Below are 23,898 nucleotides of genomic sequence, written 5' to 3' on the forward strand. Positions count from 1 at the left end.
AATGGGGTATCTCAGAGTGTCACTGTGTGTGTTCTGAGGTTTCCTTCTAAGGAAAAGATAATGTAATATTCTGAATAATTCTAAATAATCTCTTGGGACTGACAGTAAGAAACACCTTGTTATGGCACCACCTGACTTTCTGCAGTAGAGTGATTTGAACAAATACCATAAAAATTCTTATTTACTCTCATTATTTACCATCAATTTTATGGCCAATTTACAACTCTCAAGTACTTCACTGCAGTATGGACATTGTTCTTAGAAATAAGAGGGCAGAGAAGAAAACAGTCAACTTGTAAAGGTCATTAAGTGAGCAGGGTAAGGAAACTCATGAAAGACAACGCAATGATTAAATACTTATTATGCAGTCACATAAGGCTTAATTTCAATAACCTTGCTCAAGTTTACCTAATTATGGAACTGACTGCTTAAGTTTTTTTTTTCTTTTGTACAAATATAAAATATTCTTGTACCTGAAAGCTGGACTGACAAAAGCTTTTTTCATTAAAGCATTTTTCCATCCTGCTGTTGCTTAACTCACACCATGCTAACTCTGTTGTTTATTAGCTTGAATCCCAGCTTCAAGACAACTCTTTGCAGATAGCCAAGTAAAGAACAATTTGCAGTGGTTCAGTTTTGGAGATGTGCAATAATTGCATATGTACGTAGTACAGTATGAGATGGAAATATAATTATAAACCTGCTAGTGACCATTTCAACAGTAATGCTCTGTGAAATGCCTCTAACTATATACTTGTTTTGATGAATCTCAGTAATGGATATCCAGAGGGTCAAAACAGTTCCTGACCCTCCATACGGTTTAAGATTCTCAGCAGCATTGTCTAGATATGTCATTATTATTTTGTCTCTTAGAATCACTTAAAGAAAAATAAATAAATAAATAAATTGAGCTATATATTTTTTCCACAGAATGATTCCCTTTTTGTAATCATATTTGCTTTTCAACAGAGAACCATAATTTTGATGCTTTAAAGACAGAGAAAATCATTTCTGCTTCTGATGCAACCTATTTGTAATTCAGAACAAGGAGGAAGGCAATTAACTGACATCTTTCTACATAATAATATAAGTTGAGGCTCTAAGGCTTTGCCTACACTGGGGAAATTCAGAGAAGTTTCTCACTGTTGCTGACACTGCCTTGGCCAAAACACTGTTAGGAATATTAAGGGTCTAATGCAGATGAACTCACCAGCCTCAAAAAATGCTGTCAGCAATTAAGACTTTCCTGGAAAAGGAGTGGCATTCAGAGGTATGAATAACTGAATGATGTTATACAAGTAACCTGTGCCTACTGTGTATCAGTAGTTATCAAATATATTCTCAAATAACGTCAGCTGCCTTCTTTCATACTTCTACTTGGTTAAAGCTTTCATTTCTTTAAAATATATTTTAATTTTGAATAGACTGCTACTGAACCGTTTCTTAAAAATAAATTAAAGAAAAGATACTTCATAATAAAACCAGAAAGTTTTGAATTATTTTCTGTGAATGCCATTTTTCATCACCGTTTTGGTAGACAAAATCTTAACAGATGCTTTATAATATGGCTTCCTCACAAAATGAATCTGATCCTTTGGCACCTATCATCACACTTGCATCTGCGAGCACAATATTTAAGAGCTACATTCCACCTGAATGGTGCTTTTAAACTAAACTTTTTCTATTTAAAAAATAAATCATTAAAACATCGCTGGAAGGAATATGGTTATAAATGAGGATATTGGCAGGAATCCAATGTTATTGGGAAGGTAGATATTCACACTACTCATGCTGCCAGTGGTGATTAATTAAAAGCCGTTAGATACCTGAAGCCCTAGCAGTTCATTCAATCCGATTCCCATTGCAGGAACAACCTGCTTTTGCTGACGAGATATTTATGCAGGCAGAAAAGAAAATCATGATTGCAAAGCTCAAAGACACAAAGATATACATGTTCATGTTTTATTTAAGGTCCCAGCTTTTATTCTGGTTGGTTGCGTATCGGGAGAGGGGATTTCTGTCTCCACAGTATAGTTAATCAGGAAACCCACACAAATCAGATGGTAGAACTGCAGAGATCTGAGGCTAAAACCTTTGTGACTGCAGAGCAATGCAGAGGAAATGGAGGAGCAAATGAATGCAGAAAGCGTGGAAAACAGCAGTAGAAAAGAGAGATGAATGATGAAAGTGCCAAGTGGTGAAAGCAAAAACAACCAACACTTCACAAGTCTGTCTCTTGGTTCTACAGATATTGTTTTCAGGAGATTCCTTAATTTCCTTGAGAACAAGCAGAATTCAGCAATTATGAATGAAAGACATCTTCCCATGAGCATGAAGGTTTTCAGATAGTTTGCAATTTTTACCACATTTGCCTGAAGTAATTTGAATCCTAAATTACACAAGAGAACACCCTCAACAAAGTCCAGTTCCTATATTCACATGGAGAGAGAGATCTTTTCACTGTCATTCACACATCCTGCTGACACTTGCTCTCCAGATGTTGGCTGAGCACTATGCTGCAGGCTAAATAACTATCATATTGCCAATTATGATATTTTCTCACTGATGACAATAAACTAGATTTTCAGATATTTTCTATGCAACTGATAGAAATCCAATACTAATAAAACAGCTTTTAGTGAAACAAGCCTGTGCAATTATTAGAAGACACTAGTGTCAAACTAAAATGAAGAAAAGCAATGAATACACCCACCCTACAATCTGTATGTCAAGGAGATGCTAATATGTTGTATGAGAATGCAGTGCTGAATTTTCTCGTTAAAATAATCTGTGATATTCTGTAACAGCACTACACAGCTCTATTTATTCAGAGCCAATAATAAGTACCATAAGGAACAATCCAGACATCAGGACCCTGTCCCAACTTATATTGAAAAATAAATACAGAGAAAATAAAGCAAATCACCAGTGTAGTATATTTATTTATATTTATATTATTTATATTTATATTTATATTTATATTTATATTTATATATTTATATTTATATTTATATTTATATTTATATTTATATTTATATTTATATTTATATTATTTGGGGCCAGATAATCTGTTTCTATAAGTCAGGTTGTTGTTCTGCACAAAGATGTAAAACTGAAGTAGCAAGAACTCAATAAAAGATCACCTTTTGAATGAAGTTTCTTATTTTCAGTTAAAAAAAACCCACAAATAACGGCAACAAAAAAACATCAGATCAAAATAGAACAGCTGTCAGTGCACAAAGTGAGCCACTAAAATGGTTAGTCAGAAACAAACTCACATTATATGAATCAGACTTTCTGACTTACTTTGCTGTGCATTGCTTTGCCAACTATTTATTCATTTTGTTAATACAATACGATCTTTTGCTTCCTTCTGCAGATCTTCCTGAACAGGAACTAAATAATGTATAGTCTTCAAACATGAGGAAAGGGAAGCAAAGGATAACAACATATGTTCTTGTATGTAAGGAAACAATTTCAATATAGTATAATGGAGAAGATTTCACTGTTCCACACCTATTCCACTTACTTTTGTAGATACTTCTGTTTCTAGAGCAAGAATACTACTGCTATTATACTTTACAATCACATTTTACCTTGATCCAAATTCTCATTCATGTAGGCAAGGTAAAAATGTTTTGAGAAGGCATAACAAATTTTGGATTAATTTCCTTCAGACTAAGCCATTAATATTCCTATGAAAATGAGTTCAAATGGTAGCCAAGGGTTCCTCAGAAGTCTATGTTTTTTTAATAAGATTTTCTGAAGACAAGTTCTTCCTCAAAACACTTGCAGCATGACAAAATTAAGTAAGAACTTGGATAAGCTGTTGACTCACACGAAGAAAATCCTCTAGGTCTGCAAGGAAATACCAACTTTACCTTAAATATTTTCAGCTAAGTCAGTAATGGCTTAATACGTGTTGTATGATACTCATTTAGCAAAAACCTTAACACTTTCTCTTCTTGGAAATACCACAGCCACAGAGACTGACTCGTTGTTTTGACACAAGAATTCTGGAGAGGCAAGTCTTGCTAAAGCCCTGCAGCACACATGTGCAGAGCATGCTGTAGCCCTGAGAATTCTTTCTCCACGAGTTTTGTTTTTGCCAGGGAGGAAGAACGATGGGAGGGTTCACTCACTCCCAAGTTTTGTTTGCCTTTCTGACCATCCTGTGGTTGTATGTCTTGGGAACATCCAGAAGAAACAGAGCTTGAAAACTTTCCATCTAAGGCCAAGATCCTGCTCTGAAACAGCTGTTATATGGCACTTGAGAAAAAAGTGCAATGGCCTTTTAGTGAAGGTGCTCCATGGGCTTGGGAAAAATGGATTCAGTTCCTGACCTTGCAATAACTGTTTCATGACCTTGGAAAACTCACTTCATCTACCTGTGCCTTGGTACAAAACCTTCTGCCCCCCACAAAACTGCCCTGAGTCTGCATCCATTAATATTTGACATAGCATCGTGCTAGAGCTCTACTTCAGTGGGTACACAGTGTGGGAAAGCAGGTCAAAGCTCAGGATAATGTTTCAAAAAAAGAGCCATATATCATAGCAACGATCCAGTTTCCATCTCCTTTCACACAATCTTTCATACCTCACGTAATCACTTTGTGCGTTCAGTATTTCTATTACAAGCGTTACATTTCTATTTGCACAAAATTTGTACCTGATATTACAGAAGATAAGGCTATCACAGTTTTATTGATTGAGCAGAGAAGCCTACATATGTTTTCAATTACTATTACACAGGGCATTTTGAGGAGTTGACAAATTTAACTAAGAAAAAATGAAGAAATACAGAAAAAGAAAACAGGAGACAAGATGAACAAGTAAAATGTTCAGTCCTATGTATTTCTTAAAATTTTTCAATCTTTAAAGCACTTGTGTGAGGGCCAAATTCTCCAGCTACCTATTTTACCTTATTTTTTGCTTGAACTTGAACTTAAATTTTGGCAAAATACCTTCAACAAATCGTAAAGATATGAATCATGTTGAAACATATCACATATGTTTTAATAAGTGGACGCAGGCAGAAAATACATCTTCTGCTGTTCCATTTTGATAAAGAAACAAACAAACAAAAAAACTTGAGGTAGCATACAGAGAGTACAGTAAGCAATGTATTAGGAGTATTTGTATTAGCAAGTGTTAATCTGCTTCAATTAATCAACTTAAGAAAAATGATTATATAAAATAGTGGCTTACAAAAACTAAAGAGAATACTATCCTCAGACTGTACAAAAGATTTTTTGGTAATGATGCTGCTGACAATTCATCAGACTTAACAAGGTACAGTGAAAGAGGAACTGACCTCCCGAGGACAGATGATTCTCTTGGGACGTGGTGCCTCTTGTTGTAACTGATACACTGTCAAAGACAAAAATGTGCAGATAATTAGAAGACTGCAACATACACAAACTTTTATTCAGATGAGTCTTTTAGCCAGAGGCTACAGAGAAAAATGCAAATGTGGACAGCAAACTGAGTTATTCAGGCAAGTCATTTATATGAAAATATGAGTAGTTTGCTAACCTGCAAACTAGTAAAACTGAACATTATTTTAACTATGAGAATCATTATTCCATTTTGCAATTGTTATTATCTTTACAGCAAAATAAAAAAAAAAAGTCTAGAAGGATTTTTCAGGTGTATCTCAGGATCACTTTTGCATATTCTGTCTGAAGAACAGAATGCTTACTAGCAGCATCTGTACTTTTTCAATAGGGCAAGGAAAAGTTCAGCCCATTTTGAAAGGGCTCACCATCATCTCATAATTTTTATTTTTTTTTAAGATTTCTTGGTGATTCATTATGAGAAAATGAACAGAACAATTGTGGCACATTCAAACAGCCCAGGATCAATTTTGCCAGTCTTCTAAAGACTGCCGGAGAAAGAGCTGAGACCAGGGGTAGCTGCTGAACCCTGGCTCCCAGCCTCTTTCATTCAGGTATTTAATGAGATCCTTCCCCTCTTTTCCACTCAAAAGTCATGAGAGGGAGCTGACATACAGTGACAGTAATCAATTCCTGAGCAGACAGACTGTCTCTCTATAACTCCAGTAAAAATCCCAAAGGCTGGGATTACCTCCCTTGAGGAAGGCCTTCTGTGTGCTGTATTTGGAAAGATCATACTGTGCCTTGGAGGTTTTATTTTTATTTTTTAAAGACCAAGTTTCTAGGGAAGGGCTCTTTACAATGCTTGTAAAGCTCTGAATTATGCCCTAAAAGGTGGTAAACTATGGAAGGAAAAGAAATGCTGGTAGATCTGGTAAATACAGGAATCCTCTCACAGAAAGGATATGGAAATGGTAGGTGTTGCTCCTCAGCACCTTCTCCTCTGCATCTTCTCTTTAAATAGGGCTAGAAACAGCTGCAATTAAATGTGAGAAGTCCTCAGCTTGCACCTAAGTTAATCTCTCAGGGGATATGAAAACTCTGGGGAGTCTGTTCTTTGCTAATGTCAAGGAGGAAAAAAACCCCATATCCTTTCCCAACCCAATCTCTGCATCCCTGGTTCATTGGAGGGATGCAACAGGAGAGTTCATAACTCTTCATATCCCTGTCGGTTTTAATGCCTGTGTATGTGCTCCAGCTCTGCATATGGACTAAGAATTTAGAGTTAACCTGCTTCACTAAGCACTGCCAGACCTACTGCTACTTTTATGGAAGATTTATCACAACTTCTGGGCTTTTTACCTCTTCCAATCCATGTTGCAAAGTAAAACTGAAAGCTTTCCTTTCATTCTTTCCTGATCAAATTATTTGTGTATCCAAAGGAACTGTCAAGTAAAGCATGAAAAATATGCTTCAAAAATCTGAACCCATTTTTTAAAACTCTGATTATTCTGCATCTCAGTATCACAGTTTTAAGAGACCATTTGTGAATCTTAGAAATTAGTGTAATAGCTCATTCAGCAAGGTACTGACACTTAACCTCACAATCCCTAATATCAAATACATTAAAGAAAAAAGGATTTGTTTTTTAAATTTCCCCATACTTTTCCAGTAAAGAAGTGTATTCTGTGGATTCAAAATATTGCAAGTACAAGATTGCTTCCTTGACATTTTAAATGAAAGATCCATTCCCCCAATTTATTCATTTAAATTTTAATTGAAAAACTATATTTCACAAAAATCCCATTTTTCAGCAATCAAAACTGTTAAATATTAATTGGCAGAGCAAATTAAGCTGATGAAGCTGTTTCTAAAATAACAATGATAGCTGTGGTGTTGAAGAAATAGGTCTGAAGAACACATATGAAGCCGCAGTTTTGACATGCTGCACTTAGAAGAAATGACAAAAGTAAAAAGCTCTCTGAAATGTCTGAAAGGATCACTGAGGCTGATCACAGAATCCTAGAATGGCTTGGGTTGGAAGCGACCTCAAAGTCCATCTAGTTCCAGTGCCCCTGCTGCACGTAGGGTTGCCAACTACTAAATTTGTGAAATCAGACGTTAGTTTAGATTGCCCAGGGATGTAATTGATATCACCAGAGAATCAAAGTTGGGAGAAGAGTCAGCATTTCACAAAACTAAGGGGGAAATGGAACAACTTTTTCTGGATGTCATCTCCATGCAAATGGAAGAGAAGTAGTTTATCAGGAGTCAACACAGATTCACTAAAGGGAAATCATGCTTGATCAATATAGTAGTCTTCTAGAATGTCATAACTGGGTGCATAGATGATGGGAGAGCATTGACTGTTTTCTACCTTAACTTCAGCAAAGGTTTTGGCTTTGTCTCCCATAACATCCCTGCAGGTAATCTTAGGAAGCGTGGCATAGATGAATGGACAATGAGATGGATTGAGACATTCCACTCAAACATGAGGAAAAACTTTTCTGTTTTGAAGGTTATGGAACACTGAATAAGCAGTCCAGAGAGGCTGTGAAGTGCCCTTCTCAGGAGATATTCAAAACCCAGCTGAACACTCTCCTGTATAACTTATTTATGGAACCTGCTTTAGCAAGGGGCTGGACTAGATGATCTCCAGCGGTCCTTTGCAGTCCCTGCAATTCTGTGATTCTGTGAATGTCTAACAAGAAAGGGTGGTTATACAAGACATTTGAAAGCAAACATAGAAAAGTGTATACTGATAGGATGCAGTGGGATCAATCAGTGTAGGAATTCATGATGGGTACTAGTAACACAAGTCATCCTAATAACTGTGTTTTGAATAGACTGAAGACGACTGCTGTCATTCTCAGGTAATTAATCTGCACAATAATCTGAACTTAGATGAATATCTAATTTAGAAAGGAAAATAAAATAAGATTATTATTATTATTTATTTGTATAGTAGTAATCTACATGCTGCCTTAAGCGTGCAGGATGAGAAAAGGGCCCTGGGAACAAGCACAACAGAGTTTGTGTCTGTTGATAATCACAGAAAACACTGTGAAGGGGAAAGGGTTTCCTGGGAAAGATAACAAATCCATATTTGGTCATATTAACTTTAAATGGAAAGACATTAAAATGACAGACATAGAACTACTGGAAAAAGATGTAGAACCAGAAGGCTGAAGGAGAGAAAACATACTGGGAACGGAAAGAAAGGATTGAGACCCATCACTGGCATGATGGTGAGGAGATTCCAAACAGTTTAACGAGAGAGAAACAACAAGGACAGGAAAGAATACTCGGGAACAATGCGCAGCAAGGCAATGGTGAAGGAGGCAAAAACAGTGAATGGGCAGGTAAGTGAAGAGCTAGGAAAGACAATATTCCATAGACTGAGGCATTACAGGGAAAGCAAGTACGATAGTATAGAAAGCTGTGCTCTTCTCCAGAAAGGTTCTCTCCTGTTACTGCTTCAAATGATTGCTATGTGAAAATCTCCAGATGAGGTATGAATACAAGTGAAATATGATGGCTAAGGTGACTCGATAAAAACGTGCCCTACAGCTAAGTTCCAATGAGCACAGACACCTCATTAAGTGACCTCATTTCAGAAGCGCAGAACATCCCACAGCTCTGCCTGATTTCATTATATTTTCTGGGCACTCACTGCTTGGACTGACACACTGTCAAGACCTCAGCAGACTCCAGTTGGATGGTCAGAAGTTCAGGAAGATTGTGACCCTTCCTTACTAACTTCCTCCAGTGACATCCTAGCCTTGTTTTTCTACCTCATTTCCCCCTCATCACTGCTGAAAATCTTACAACAGAATCCAATTCATAAGGATATGGTTGATTGAAATAATATAAAAACATTTAATACAGTGGTAAGCAGTGATTGACATCTGACCCAGTCTATCTCAGCATTTAGAACTGACAGGCAGGTTAGAGACAAACTCACTTTGATTATGAAAAAGATTACACTTGAACAAAATGATGGATTGTTATTCTAGCCCAGAGAAAATTAACCTCATAAAAAGTCAACAGCATGCAAAAAGAAAATGTATTATTACTGCTTAGAGAACAGCATCGGACTGGAAGTAACTTTTTGGTCCAGCATCAGATGCAAGCAAAACATGCAGTGTTATTAGGACAAAATATTGAACAAAAATGCAGCACTGTGATAGGAAAAAAGCAAGAATCTTTTAAATGCCCCTTGAACATTTTTTATCAGCTTAATAATTCAAATAGCTTGCCAACATTCATAGTATCATAATAATATGGGAGTGCATGGAGGAAACAAAACTTTGATTACAGAATTTCTAAGGGAACATTGCTTTGAGATATAATATAACTAGTTATAATACACATAGATCTTTTGTTCCAGAAAGAGGATGAGACTTGTCCCCCAGAATAAATAAGGTAAATCCTCTAATGTAACACCGGCTGATCTATAATTAATGCCTCCTGTTTTATTATGTTAGCCCATGGTGTCAGACGTTGATGTTGGTGGTATGGCAGTAGAGGTTAAACCTTCCCAATAGTACTCCATTACATGTAGTTGCCATGTGACAGATGGCAGCAGAGGGGCAGTCTGACAAAACAGTGTCTGACATGGAAGTGCATATGAAGCAAAAACGTGACACTGAGTTCCTCTGTGAAGAAAAAATGGCACCAGTGACATTCACTGACACTTTCTGAATACTTATGGAGACCAAACAGTGGATGCAAGCACAATGAGATGGTGGGTGGTGCATTTCAGCAGTGACAACAGCATCATGAAAAACAAGCCATGTTCCAGATGGCCATGCACAGCTGTCATAATACAAAATGAAGAGTATCACAATCAGCTCATCCACACAAATCAGCAGATTACAACCAGGGATCTGTGCATGGAACTTAATACCTGCTTCAGTGCACTGGAAATGATGGTGGCAATGTTGGAACACTGCAAATTGCACCAGGTGGCTCCCACAAATGCTGACAGAAAGAACATTGTATGCAGGTTTGTTAGGACCAACTGACCCACAATGAGGCTGAAGGTGTCAGTTTCCTGGATCACATCATTACTGGTGAAGAGCTGTGATGCCACCACTATGAGCCAGGTTCAGAACAGCAGTCCATGGAGTAGCAATATGTGAATTCCTCATCAAAGAAAATGTTGAAGTCACAGTCCTCAGCAGATAAAGCAATGTACAGTAGGAAATGGGTGATCCTTCTGGTTTTCCTCGGACTCAAACAAATCATCAGCTCTAAACACTACATTGTGACACTGACTCAGCTGAAGGCTGAAACAGGCAGTCAGACCAAAGAAAATGCCAACCTTTCTCTTGAAGCATGGTAACACCAGCGCTTATATCAGTTTGAGGACTGTGGAGCACATTGCCAGCCATGGCTGGACTGTCCTACCACACCCAACGTATAGTCTGGACTTGTCAACTTCTAACTTCCCTCTGTTCAGGGTGATGAAAGATGGACTGTGTGAGTAATGCTTTCCTAGCAATGTCACCATCATAGCAGCTGTAAAACAATGGGTCATCTGCTGGTGTAGATTTTCAGAAGAAAGGCATGCAGGTCCTTTTTGTTCATTGCTGATGAAAATGCATAGCTGCTGGTGGTGACTATGTCAGAACACAGTGTGTTTTAGCTGTGAATTAGCTCTATCAAACCGTGTCACTGTGTTCTTTGTGTTTGTTGTAGTTTCCAAGAAATAAATAGGAGGCATTACTTTTGGAGCAAGGCAAATATCTTAGAAAGGAATGCCTAATTATAAAATCTGCTCTGTGCAGGCAACATAGAGGTGACACGCAGAAGTCAACACTTACTCCTTTTCTGCCAGAGAAGGTGGACTATCATCACCAATGTCTTCATACCTTTTTTAACCCGCAGTGTGCCAGGAACTCAAGTTTTCTATTTCATCTATGACTATTGCCCAGGGATGCTCCAATGGAGAGGAAAAATTCCTATCACTGTTTTTATAAAGCAGCAAAGAAATGCATTGCCTTCTGCCAGAGAAAGCTTCACTGAATTCTTTAGTTTTGTGGCTCTGCACCTTGCCACATTACTTCACAACAGAGTATGGATCTCTGAAACCTACGTTCCTTCAAAGAGTTATTCATAAACACGTGAACATCTTCCGAATTAGATCTGTGCATCTTTTCCAAACCCAGCTGAAACAAACTTGTGAAGTATACCAATTTTAACACCTGGATTCTGAAAGCTGTTCCACTTCAACCTGCCCTTGCCCATGGATGCTGTTTAACTGAATACTTCGCCTGCACAAACTAGAAAATCTGCCTTTGATGAGAAGCTGGAAGGGCTGAAGCACTGATAATTGTCAGTAAAAGATCACATAGTGCACCTAGATTTATGCAGCTGTTATTTAAAATAAGTCCAAAGCATATGCAAAGTATTTTAACAGTATATTAGCAAACATGGAAAAATATTGCTAGCTAAAATGCACATAAAATAATCATTAAATAGGCAGAAAACACTGGTTGCTAAGAATAAAATGCATATACTCATTTAAAACTGACGAGACAGGAGGAGATTGCATCACAGAATAATGCTACCCTTGGTCATAATCTCTATAACTAATTTAACAAACTGCAATTTTTCTAGAGGAGCAAATAAGTGTATTTTATCCAGTACTGCAATGAAAAACATATGTTTGTGGCTAAGTAGTCTCTGTAGGCTTAAACAACTATCTGAATTTTGGAGCTGGGTAACTTTTTCCTGAGTCCATGCATGGGGTTGAGATGCTGATGACTTTGCTACTGCCACAATATTGGCATCCTACTTATATCCAAATAGGAAATTATATAATCATATTCTGTTAGTTCATACTTTTAGCTTTGTTGTTTGTGCATTTTTTAAGGACTATCTGTAAACTCTCAGGAAAATGTAACCAAACTTTTTCACTGCATGAAATGACCTGCCTGCTGCACAAGTAAGGTGACTAAGAGAATGTACGTAAAGGCACATGCTTATTCCCTATTAGTTTTTGTTGTTTTACTCTATAGAAAGCTTCCTTACTATCAATTAACATCCTTGTCTAGTCAGAGTCAGTGACAGTTTTTCCACTGACTTTAAGTATCATAGAATGGCTGGGGCTGAAAAGGTCTTCAAAGGTCATCTAGTTTCAATGCCCTTGCTGTGGGCAGGGTCACCAACCTCTAGGCCAGGCTGCCCAGAGCCACATCCAGCCTTGCCTTGAATGTTTCCAGGGATGGGGCATCCACAGCCTCTCTGTGCAACCTGTCCCAGTGCGTCACCACCCTCTGCATGAAAAACTTCCTCCTAATATCTAACCTAAATCTCCCCTTAGTTTAAAACCATGCCCCCTTGTCCTATCACTATCAACCTGTGTAAACAGTTCTTCCCCTGTGTAAGCTTGGTTTTTATTCTAAAGGAACATACTCAACCATCTACTTTTCTTCAACTGCTTTAAAAAGTACACCAGACTGGTTCAACTAAAATAAATATATTTAGAAAGTTTTTCAAATATATTTAAAATATTGGAACTACAAAAACATCTGGAAAACAGCATTCTGAGCTATCTTTGTAATTTAATGGCATACTCAAATGTTGGGTGAAAGAATCCCAGTCTGTTATGAGGTAGAATGTCACTCTCATAGGTGGTGTCTTGAAGTGTTCTGCAGTGTGAATGAAAGCAAGCCCAACAAGTCTACTCAAGTCTTTAGAATTATACATGTATATGCATATAATTACTGTGGTCCTTTTTATACTTTCATTTCTGTAACAGTGCTATACTGAATCTGAAGTTGCCAAAATAAGAGGGCAGACTTTTGCTTAGGATAGCTACGTGTCTGAAATCAGAGGGAAACAGAAAAACACCTGAAGCTAGTTTCACTAAAGTTTCTGCAAAAGTTTAAAATAAGATCAAATTTGAAGTCTATCTTTAACAAGGATTTAAAAAGTAATTTGTCTCACAACTGTGCTAATTTATTAAAAAGTACAAAGTGAAAAAGAGCACAAAATATTCACTTCTGCATGGAACTCAACACCACTTCTCTAATAGCAAAGAGGAATGTTCTAAGAACTGATCACAGGACTGCTAATTTTTAAACCACTTCAAAAAACATATTGTTCAGGATCAAAAATATTACTATCTGAAAGTGAATTGACAACCCATATAAAAAGACAAGTATACTCAAATATTCCCCTTAGTAAATGCTTGAAGCATTAACTGCTCCCTTTGGAGTCCTCATCAGAAAAGCTATGAAACAGGACGTAGACATTAGTGTGGCAACCCAGAGAATGTGTCACTGAAAGCCCTGCTGTGTTTGCTCCACAGGGCTCCAGCAAGTTCAAGTTTCACTGTTGTCCCATTTAATGTCCCATTTAGTAATTTCTACAGTCATATTTGACAGTTGTCACCCCCCCCAAAGACAGACAGACAGACAGACAGATAGATAGATAAAAGGTATACAGTGACATTGGCAAGGTACTGAGATTATTCATTTTTCTGATATACTTACAGTATGATTTCCATATTGGAGGCTGGTATTCTTCAGCATCTAAAATAGAAGTAAAAAAGGAGAAATAAATCAGTCAATTGGACACTGGGTCAAACTGTCAGCATGCATTTTTTCTGTTGAGGGTGCTCAGCTTGTCAGCAAAATTCACGCTTCTTTCCCAAGAGAGATGCTGGCTCATTTACGGGACAGTTTTCTATGTGAGTGAAAAATATAAATTCCAACCACCTGTAGATCCAGTGTGCTTTTTCCAAATCATTCAAATACAACAGGAATTAATTTCTTACCAATTTGCAAATAGTTTCCTGAGTCAGCAGTATTTTTAAAATAATTAGCTAGACTGGTAGCAACATTCTTTGTTTACATTACTCAGCATGATAAAGACACAGGCATTTACTACTGGTTTTCAACCAGGCTTCTAACTCCACTAGTCAGATTTTAGAGTAAGTGTCAGTAACTAAGAAGATGCACATCTCACACTGGGCTCCGATATATTGATTTGACAGTTCCAAAAATGACATTAAATTATATTTCTTGAAGTGACTATGGGATGCAATTTGCATATTTTCCAGAAACTACATCAGCAAAAAAATATAAATAAAAAGTTAGAAAGAGGAAGGATTGCAAATACTGCAGCTGAAGACAGATAGTAATTGTTCTTATCAACCGATGAAACAAGAAGACTTATCTTTTCTTAGTGCAAGAGTTGTATAATGCTGCTGAACAAATTTTTGACAGAGTGATCAGAGTTTCTGTTTAAAAGTGCAAGCTTGCAGAGTCTGAGATAAAATAAAATCATGTTGAGAGCCCAGAGTGTAGAAGGCTCTCCAGGCTAGAACAGAGACCAGCACCACTTCAGTGCCATGTTGAGTACACAAGACCACAAACCTCACTCCACAGGGAGCTTTCCAGCCCTTCCTAAGGAGGGTTGTTGTTTACACGTCCAGAAATCCCAGCAGAGGCTAGGTCTGAAGTGCAAGAGTTAACTAAACTGCCATAGATCAGCTCCAAAGGGTGGGGTACCATGAATTAGCTTGGCTCTGAACTGCCATGTTGCCAAACACTTTGAAGAATCGTTTGTAGCAGGAGTATATCATTAACCTCCTAATACTGTATAAGTTAATTAAGGTGTTTGGTATTTACCAAACCTACTTAAGTTATGCTAATGTAATTCAATTATACTTGCATAGCTCATGCTCCCTGTCTATTTATATACACACAACCACTTTAAATATATCCATGCAAAAGTTTGTTTACTAGGAATGTTAATCGCTAACTACCATCTGCCACTTCTAACTCTATTGTTTTTAAAAAAAGGGATAAAACACAGCAATTATCACATATACTGCCCGGAATAACACACTGCAACAATTTGCAGATATATTGATTAGGAAACCCATTCAATTCTGGTTTCAGCTGGATCCACTTCACAACTTTGGCAAAATTTTAAACACTTCCAGACTGACAGAGTTATATCATACTGTGGCAATCCAAGAGTAATTAGCTTGCAAATTCATTATACGGAAGGATTATTTTAAATTCTGTGAAGCTATTCATGAGACCAGTGAAATTTATTCATGCAAGAGCAGGTTAATTTTTCTCCTCTCACACTAGATAGTAATGCATCACTCAGGCTTTTTTCTATACATCTGTTGCTCTCTATATAGTTTACTATAAAACCATAATACCGTGTATTATATTACACACTTACCTACTACTGCAATAGGATTTCTGAATTTGCTTATTAACAGGTTTTGTTTTTTCCCCAATAGGAGAAACATTGAGATAACGCAAATATTGGATTATCTATACTGGTGACTCCACAAAGGAAATAATAGTGGGATCAACAATGAAAAAATGATTATCAGCTGTTGCTATCATCTTGCAAATTAATTAGAAACAGCACGTGAAATTGAACAATGGAAGCTGCTCTACAAGTAGCCATAAAGTGCTTCATTAGCTTTAGACAGACTGATGGTGTGGAAGCACCATAGCCTAGGTAAAAAACAATCATCTTGGAGATGGACATAAAACAAAACTGTCTGATAATGCTACATCTGTCATGGTTATTAATCTGTCAGCCCAGAACAGTCAGAAATGAGTAACTCTACAGGGCAGTATGCTTAGAGGAAAAACATGGGTCACCAGCTCCACATTCTGCCTCACAACATACTGCAGCATCCTCTCCAAATCCTCCAGCTGATAGCATCTTAAAGCCCAAAGAAAAAAACACAACACAGGCGATATTATTAATGTTGTTTATTGTCAAGCTATTGTGCATGATGTTTAATGATATCCATTTGCAGGGAGATAAAAACAATTAGCTTAAATACAAACTAGAGAGAGGGGTCATGCTTAAGGATCAGGGAAATGATTAGCAGAGTCCAGTTACTGATGCCTTGCTCGCTTTGTGGAAGGAGACCACTGGGTACCTCTGTAGGCATGGGATGGCTGTTTTTTTGTTTGTTTGTTTTTTTAATGTTATTCCCGTTTTACTCTAAGGTGGTTCTACTAATTAAATTGTGCTTCATTCTCCTTCACTGGGGTTAATATAGCACATTCATAGAGATTACCAGTAATAGTTTCAGTGGTCAGTGCATCAAGTATGTGACACCTCAAATCCCTCAGTTTCTGTGTTCAATTCTGGATGTGGTAATGACCTCAAGCAAGGAACACATACCTCTGTTTTGATCTGCATACTGAGCCAAAATCAATCAAAAAATAAATCTGACTTGGCACAAATGACAAGTACCCTGAGTTCTCCCATGATACTATATTCCTGATGTGAACCTCGATCATAAGGCTTATCCTAACTGTGACAGGCAATATGTGAAGAAAGATTTCAGTGACATATTCTCAGGTGATAAGACAGGAAGGTTCTTTCATTTCATTGCTTTCTTGAGGGGTTCAGACTTTCAACAGCGACATGTCTAAATTCAGGAAAGACACAAGGTCAAAAGCAGCTGCCACAGGAGAAACTGAAAGCACAAAAGGAGTATGAGTTCTGAAAAGCTCAACCAAATGTCACTGGGTCAACTATAATACACCTCAGTTTAGAGAGGCTTCCTGAATAAACTATACAATTTCCAGAAGTTTAGACCATTTTTCCTTATTTCGGGTCTAAATATCAACACTATTAGAAATGCAAAAAACATAAAAACCCAAGGAGTCCTCACACTGCTCCCATACCGGAAAAATGTGACGTGGCAAAACTGGAATGAGGGACTTCGAAGTCATGAAGAGTCTTACAGGCAATACCACTAGTTCAATCCTTCAAAACGTAACAGTTGAAAAGCTCAGTATTTATTAGGAATAAGAAAATAACCAGAAGTTGGTAAAACAGAAAGGTAGAAGGAATGGTGAATGCTTCCAAGGAAGACAGAAGACTAATGATGTAAATGATGCATGATAAATTGTCTACACTTGGAGCCATTCTTGAGCCATTTCTGAGAAATGAAGCTTACATTAATTATAGAGTAAGCTAAGTTGCCCATGGACTTCAAGCCTTGTACTTCTCCACACTTGGCTCTGAACCAAAGGTGCCACCTTTCTGGAAGCACTTGTGAAAGACACTGGAGTGGCCGAATTCCTCTCTACTGCTTTTCTTTTTTTTTTTCCTTTGTCCTCGCTATATTATTATGTAAAAATAAAACTCTGCACATCATCTTAGAAATGCTATCTCAGCTTGAATTTTTTACCGTCATTGTCTGAACTTCAGGTTTCCTTTCCAGGATGAACTAATTTTAGAACTATGACCTGTGCGTGCAAGAAAAGACCCTTATGTGTGAAGAAGAGCCAATTTGGAAGAGACTAGCTTACTGGCAGTGTGCAGATAAATGATAAACCGGATAAGCAAGTCTGGTTACTAATTTTTTCATCTTCTATTGTTATTTTCAGGACCAAGACGAAAACCTACTAGTACTTTAAGCATTATGCATACTTCCCTTAAAGAGATTTTGTACAGTTTTGCTATATAATGCTCTTCCATTCAAATAACTTTGTTTTCAAAGCATTAAATGAGCATGATGATTTTTCTTATTTTTTTCTTATTTTACATATAACATTGTATGGATATAAGAATAACACACGACTCTTAAGTAAATTAAGTAAAATGCTGTGCTGAAGATCAATGGATTTGTATACTTACAGGCATGTTTTTTACATTTCCCTTCATACAACCAGAAGTGTATTGTACAACTGACTAGCATTGAGATCACAGAACCACAGGATGGCTGAGTTTGCCAGAGATCTTTGTAGGTCACCTCATCCAAGCCTCTGCTCATCAGAGCCACACAGAACTGACTGCCCAACAGCAAGTCCAGAGGGCACTGGGCTGTCTCCAAGGAAGGTTCACATTCAACAAAGTGCCCACCAAGACACCCCCCAGCCCCCTTCTTCAGACCTTGTTCCAGCTGTGTGGCTCCTAACATGCGTGGCTGTATGGAAATAGTAGTGAGGGAGTCACTTTGCTAAAAGCAATTTTTTTTCAACATGTAAAATATCTCTGCATTATTTAATTTCCATTATGGGCTTAGAACTTAGCAATTACAGAAGCTCATTTTCATCTTACCTAGTCCCTTAATGGCCAGTAAGCTAGATGGTAAACAGCTATTTTCATTAGTTTTACCCTGTTGCAAATTTATATAGATGCACACACAACTACCTCATATTGCAGCAATTCTGGCTATTTGGAACAGGCACCTTTTAAGTGACTGTCTGGCAAATACATTTGGGTGTTGTGGTTACTTCTGTTCCATGGAGGTAACTGTCCTTACAAGCATGTCTTTGACTATCCTTTGAGAAAGAACCCTCATATTTTTCATATTGCAAATAGACATAGTGTGAAATGCTCATCTGTTTCACTCCTAAAAAGTCAGTGCTCCTTTGAAAAACAAAATTAATTCTCTTGCAGTTAATAATTAGTGATGCAACTTTTGAAAACACTTCAGTGTGTCAAAAGCCTTGTTTAATGTTTCATTCAGAGACACATTTGCCTACAGAAGCAGCCAGTAGTTGCCATCTCCACTGCTGTACTTCCTCTTCACCAGCACAAGGAGAACTAAAATGTGGAAAGATACTCCAACTTTTGTCTTAACAAGAGATTTTAACTTCCAGTGTAAGGCACTTGATAACTGGTACATTCATTCAGATGACGAGTACTTCCTGCTATGCTATTCTGTTTTTAAAAAATTTAGCAATAGCGTCTAATTTCAAATGTCCAAAAGAGCTTGTAATAGGGGATGGGGGTCTACCTGGCGCAGTGACCAGTCTGAAACAGTAAGCTTGCAATAAACACAATATAAACTGACATCTATTTTTATCATTTGCTTTTGTATACTGTAAACCTGGAAGTCACTAATGTTGCAAATAAAGCTTGTTTAAGTCTACCAATCAGCTTTCCTAAACTCTGCTCTTTTGCTTCACATTTCAAAATTGTTATCTTTTGTAGACAAATGGTCAACCCAGAGAAAATTTGGTCTTACACATATATCTGGCTTACTAAAATTCAGATATAAAAGACCCAGTGAATGGGTGCATGTATAGTCTAGAAGAGTTATCAAATATTAAATAATACTGTGAAATAAGTGTGCTGTGAGGTACCTGCTCCAACAACATTACCAGGGATTTGAATTATTTGAACCTACATCTAAACTTCTAGGAACTAAAGCTTGAAGAGACATATTCTGCAATTGGTGAGTGCTGTTCAGACTGCTACAACCATCCAACAGTAGCAGTATTTCATTTAATTAAAACATATGTCTTCCTATTCTGTAAATTTTCAAGAAAATTATAACTGCAATTGTTCAGCGAGCCAGAAAGCTAGAAGTCTTTCAAAATCTTGAAACGGAGAGAAGGAATAAGTACAAGTTTTCAAAAGAATTGCAGGGGTTGGAAGGGACCTCTAGAGATCCTCGAGTCCAACCCCACCCCCCCCCAGATGTGTACCAGATCCCCTGAGTCTTCTGTTTTCTGTTTTCAAGGTTGAACAGACCCAGGTCTCTCAGCTTTTCCTCATAAGGAGGTATTCCACACCCTTTATCATCCTTGTGGCCCTCCATTGGACTCTTTCAAGGAGGCCCCTGTCTTTTTTGTACTGGGGAGCCCAGAACTGGATGCAGTACTCCAGGTGAGGCCTCACCAGGGAAGAGTAAAGGGAGAGGATCACCTCCCTTGACCTGCTGGCCATGCTCTTCTTAATGCACTCCAGGATACCATCGGCATTCTTGGCCACCAGAGCACACTGCTGGCTCATGGCCAACCTGCCATCCACCAGAACACCCAGGTCCCTCTCCACAGAGCTCCTCTCCAGCAGGTCATCCCTCAGCGTGTACCAGTGCACGTGGTTATTCCTCCCTAGGTGCAAGACTCAACACTTGCTTGTTAAACCTCATCCAATTCCTGTCAGCCCAGCACTCCAGCCTGTCCAGGTCTATCGTATAATAGTATACATAATAAAATATCTGTATATATCTTACTATTATCCTATATATTTTTCCATCTCCATGTTTAGAAGCCTTTCGTGAGAGCAGTTTTTCTTGGGGATACTTGATCAGGACCAAGAAATACAATGAAAGAGGCTCTTCCAGATGGCAAATCAAAGTACTCGACAGGAGATCTGAGTTAGCTTATACAAATATTCTGAATGCATTAAATATTTTCCAGGAAATCTGTGATTTACAGTGTAGGGTCGTATCCATGCTGCCCAACCTTAAGCAGGCTTTTTCCATGTTGAATCACTTCTAATCTATTTGACTTTGGATGTCAGTTATGAGCCTCCATGATTTCGGTGCTTTGAAGTACTTTGCTCACATAGCAACAATTAAGAATTTCATCACTCAAGGGATCACAGTATTCTGTCTAAAAACTAAAAAAGGAAGATGCTGAAAAAAGAAATAACCACAAAATATCTCCTTCATGCTTGACTACCAAAATTCTGTTTTAGTTACTGGCTGCCATTAAATTTAATCTGGTCACTAAGAGCTAAGCCCCAATGCTTGTTACCATTATCCAACTTAACACCAGCATAATTAAAATCTAATAGTTATTTTCACATTTGCATGTTTTTAATCTAGAAAGCAGAGGTATACAGACATTAAAAAGGCATAGTCAGTCCTCTGCCTGACTGAGAGATTGGCATTTCTTTGGTAGGAATAAACACATGACATAAGTTAAATCACATCACATTTGCAGAGCTCATATCTCACTCAAATATATTTTAGCATCTAAGTGATGACCAGTTAGTTCCTGGCTAAAAATCAAGATCACATAATCAGCTGGCATATATGAGAATAGCTTCACTGAAGCAGTTTTATCACCGTGCAGAACGTAACTAAATATTTCCTGTCATTTACTTACAGCAATTTAAATAAAAAACAACCAGAAACCCTGCAATCAGGCAGTCAGGACTCAGCAAAAGCAACCCATTGCATTATATGAAAAAGCACATGACTGAAATAACTGCAATAACAAAAAAAAAGTCAATAAAAGGGTCACTGTGATTACAGTGAAATATTTCAATTAGAACATTTATGATGAAATAGTGTCAGCATATTCTGTTCCAGAAACACACTCATAAATTGACATGAAACCCATTTATCTGGCTTGTCAAAGGAGCCAGCACATTCCTCGAAAACTGATTAACCTTTAGCAAAATTCAAATCATTGCTTTTGTTTTTAACATACATCTTTTTAGCATCTCTCTGACCCTCTGGGAAAGACCGCCTTTAAAATAAGATGTCAACCAAGAACACAGGTAGATTTAAGCTGGACAGCGAGAATGGTTTCTCCCCTCAACTCACTTTCCCTTGCTGTAAATTTTCAACTAAATAGGAGAATATTTGAATTGCACATTCAAAAGAGCCCGAATTGCTTTAGTTTACAGGTAGCATTTATTAATGTAAGTAAAACACAAGCTGATTTTTTGTCGATAGTGTCATTTCTGCATTGGTTTGTCTGCGTTCAGCTGTTTCATGGAAGACCAACAGAAGAGGAATAGCGCACAGTGTTTGTTACGGTAACAACTTTGTTTCTCTGACTTTGTGTTCAAGAATATGCAGTCCTGTATAATACATACAGATCCATTTAAAATTTTTGATGGACATTATTTCTTAAGCTCTTTAAGCGGACACTGGTCTTTTTCACTACTTGCTAAAGGATATTACAGTTTCTTCTAATTAGGCCTCTTTTCCTTGTACCTGAGAAGAGCATGAGGCTCTATTCCTGTGCAGCCCAGAAAGTCAATCATACTGTGGGCTGTATCAAAAGAGGTGGGTGATCAGTAGGGTGAAGGAAGTGATAGCCCTCTCTGTTCTGCCCTAATGTGGCCTCATCTAGAGTCCTGTATTTGGTCCTGGGGTCTTCAACATAACAAGGACATGGATATGTTGAAGCAGGGCCAGGAGGATGATCAAAGGACTGAAACACGTCTCCCTTGAAGAGGGACTGAAGGAATTGGGACTGTTCAGTATGGAGAAAGAAGGCTCTGGGGAGACCTCATCGTAGCCTTCCAGCACCTAAAAGGGACCTAGAGTAAAGCCGGAGAAGGATTTTATCAGGGAATGTAGTGACAGGACAAGGGGTAAGGGCTTTAAACCAAAAGAGAGTAGGTTAGATGTATGAGTGTCAAGGCACTGGCACAAGGCTGCCCAGAGAAGCTGTAGATGCCCCATCCCTGGAGGTATTCAAGGCCAGATTGGATGGTGCCCTTGTTCATAGCCAGAAGGTTGAAATTAGATGATCTTTACGGTTTCTTCCAACCCAAATCTTTCCATGATTCTAAGCGCAAATATTTTCAAGGTTAGCAGCAGTCCTAGCCCAGCAACTGATTGTGGCTGCTGGGCAACAGCTTTCCAGGGATCTCAGCCTTTCCTACTGAGCTCTGCACTCACTTCTGTTTCTGCATACAGGGAGACGTATTTTTACAGCCTAACACTGCAGATTCAGAAGCAAGAGGAAGCCCAGTATTTCTCATCAAACATGAAAGCCATAGTATTTTAAGTTGGTAAGGTATAAAGATCTCAAAATACACTGCTCTCAACACAAGGGCTGTTCAGATATTGGGGACCTCACCAAACTCTGCAGCCTACGCACAATTTCAATCCTCAGACATCAGAGATGAGATCTACCCTACGTGTAAGGACCTGCAGAAGAATAAAAGGTTAGCAAATAATTAGGTCTTTCCTTGACTTCCTTTACAGGTCCTACAGCAATTGCTGCAATATTTGCTTTTATACTATATTAGAGCATGAAAAACAGGAAAAACACCACCCACCTGCAAAGCATATTAATCATTCCCACAGCTTTCTGATAAAACTTGGAACAATCATGGCTTGTAGGATAAGAAGCAATGCATTCTTTCATGAGTATTTTATCCAAGTGTGCCAGTTACAATCCAGGCCAATTAGATTATTATTTTATATAAGTTATTTTCTGGATATTCCATTATTATTACTTTTTAGAATAGCTTTGATTAATCAATGTCAGACATTACCAAGGCACCCACCTTCTCTTCAAATGTTACACAAATACTTTGCAAGTCTTTCTTTAATACTGCCACCAAATTTAACTGCACCCCTAGCACTGCTGTTCTTAAAGTTATTAATTTTCATCCAATTAATAGAGAAACGCTCATCTTCTTAATTTTAAGTTCCATAACAATATGTACTTCTATGTTGACAGGCTTCTTATGTCATAAAAACTCCACTTTTCTTCAGAAATCTCAGTAACAGAAGTTACTACCAGTATTTAAAATTGCTAGAAAACAGTTATAAACCTTTTGTTCTTAAATGAATATGGTTTATGTATTGTTTCCTTATTCAGGAGGAAATTTAATTGCATTGCGCAAATCTGTAATTCTTCTAGGATCTTTATACTACTGCCTGACACTTTCACACTTGATAATGAGTTTTAACAGTATCATATAGCTTCAGCTACATTGTACAATACACTATAAAATTTCAGACATATGCTTATGTCTTCCACAACTTAGTTTACCAAAGTAACGTGGCCATGTAAAACACCCTCATACTCAGGTGCAGATGACAGTACTGCTTTGCAACTTT

The 23,898-nt window shown here is 37.7% G+C and overlaps 1 protein-coding gene across 1 annotated transcript in view; it reads right to left on the minus strand.

Moving 5' to 3' along the window:
- The window catches only part of CHN2 (chimerin 2), a 156,951-nt gene that overhangs the window by 78,124 nt on the left and 54,929 nt on the right, over nucleotides 1-23,898 (minus strand). The window contains exons 2-3 of the mRNA XM_065752490.1: nucleotides 13,841-13,879; nucleotides 5,315-5,370 (exon numbers count right to left, since the gene is read on the minus strand). Of these exons, the coding sequence (XP_065608562.1) occupies nucleotides 5,315-5,370; nucleotides 13,841-13,879 (95 nt within the window). The remainder of the gene's footprint in view (nucleotides 1-5,314; nucleotides 5,371-13,840; nucleotides 13,880-23,898) is intronic.

This window comes from Cyrtonyx montezumae, unplaced genomic scaffold (assembly GCF_038088225.1).
Source record: "Cyrtonyx montezumae isolate F1298 unplaced genomic scaffold, pur_monq_1.0 scaffold_8, whole genome shotgun sequence".
Classification (NCBI taxonomy): domain Eukaryota; kingdom Metazoa; phylum Chordata; class Aves; order Galliformes; family Odontophoridae; genus Cyrtonyx; species Cyrtonyx montezumae.